We start from the raw sequence: 1,600 nt of genomic DNA on the forward strand, positions 1-1,600 counted from the left end.
TCTAGCAAGTCATCTTACTACTAATCAATGATTTAACCGTGTTGCCTTTTGGTACCTTGTTCTTATCGTGTTGTCTTTTTTACGGAAAACAAATGCGGTAGAACAAGAGTAACTTGCCAAGTTCTTCTACTTGTCAGCCAGGTAGAGGAAGTGAAAGAAAAAAAAATCATGATATACCAACCAACCGTTTATATATGGTCCCGTTTGGGACGAGAGAGAATAAGAAAAAAGATTACTGCAGATCGCCCAGAAGAGAAAGCTTCAAATGCTAGTCTTCATTAAAAAAACTCTAAGCGGGACAAGACCGCCCCTACGTCATTGTACTAAAAAATATATTCTCACACATGTCGAAAAAACCCATAAACTCCCGTCTCGCCCGTACACATGCTTTAGACGAGCACCAGCATGCTGAACTTGGGTTCGAGCATGGGTGGGCTGGCTGCGCAGCGCGAGCCTTTGCCATCCTAGCTACCGCTCGGTCTCAATGCCAGTCTTCATTAATGGCGCCTTCCTTGTTGGTGCAGTATATTTGCCGTGCTTCATTTTATTTTGTTCTTGTAGGAAAATGACCATTTTGTAGCTACTATATCAGGTTTCTTAAAGGCTCTTTGGAGCTCTCCCGTGCTTTACGCTCGGGCTGGGCGTTCGGTTCTAACTGAACCGATAAGTTCGGTCCTTCGGTTCTTGAAGAAATTCGGTTCCTCAAAAACAGGAACCGTTCGGTTCTTTTCAGAACTAAGAACCGAGAAATTTCGGGTTCGGTTCTAGTTATAACCGATGGAACCGAACTTCGTTGAGAAGGGAAAAAAAATCTTTGGCATGCCAGGGACCGGCGCTGCCGCGCGCCGGCGGCGGCTTGCCTGCAGGCACGAGGACGGCCGCGCCGCCAGCAGTGGCGTGCCTGCGGGCGCGGGGACGGCCGCGCCGCTGCCGGTCGACTGCCGAGGACTGCCGCAGCCGTGTGCTGGCTTGTCGAGGACCGCCGCCGCTGGAATGCCGCTTGAGGCCGCCGGGGAAGGCGGGGCCGCGGCGGGGGTTGGGGAGCGCCGGAGCGGCTGTAGCGGCTGCCGCCTGCCGGGGACGGGGAGGGGCTGCGACGGCGGCCACCGGCTGGGGTGGGTGAAGAGGAGGCCGGGGACGCGGAGGGGCCGCGGCTGGGGCCGGGGAGGGACCCCGGCGGCAGCCGAGGAGGGCAAGGCGGTGGCCGGGGAGGGCGGGGAGGGTCGCCACCGCCGCATCAGGGTCTCGCCGTCTCCGCTTTGGGGGTCGCCGTTGCCCGCCGAGTCTGGGTCTATGGGGGGAGGGGTTGGCGCTGGGCGGGTGGGCGTCGAGTCCGACTGGGGGCGGCGGCTGGGGTGGGGTGGTGGTCTCGGGACTTAGGGTTTTGGAATTTGGATATTTGGTTGGGTGGGCCTTGGGTCAGGTTAGCCTTCATGGGCTGAATGTCCGGTTCCTCAGTTAACAGCCAAAAAAACCAAAACCGAACCGATCACTTCGGTTCCTGAGAACCAAGAACCGAAATGGAACCGAAATTCTCGATTTCGGTTCGACTCGGCTCCGGTTCTCGGTTTTTTTCGGTTCGGTTTTCGGTTTTTCGTGC

At 56.5% G+C, this 1,600-nt stretch overlaps 1 protein-coding gene across 1 annotated transcript; it reads left to right on the forward strand.

The window, feature by feature from the left end:
• The first annotated feature begins 777 nt into the window (after positions 1 to 777).
• Positions 778 to 1,380, forward strand: LOC120702163 (spidroin-1-like). Its single transcript, XM_039985911.1, has one exon. The coding sequence runs from the start codon at positions 778 to 780 to the stop codon at positions 1,378 to 1,380; it is 603 nt and encodes a 200-aa protein (XP_039841845.1).
• The last annotated feature ends 220 nt before the right edge of the window (positions 1,381 to 1,600 follow it).

The sequence above is a fragment of the Panicum virgatum genome, chromosome 4K (genome assembly GCF_016808335.1).
Source record: "Panicum virgatum strain AP13 chromosome 4K, P.virgatum_v5, whole genome shotgun sequence".
NCBI lineage: Eukaryota > Viridiplantae > Streptophyta > Magnoliopsida > Poales > Poaceae > Panicum > Panicum virgatum.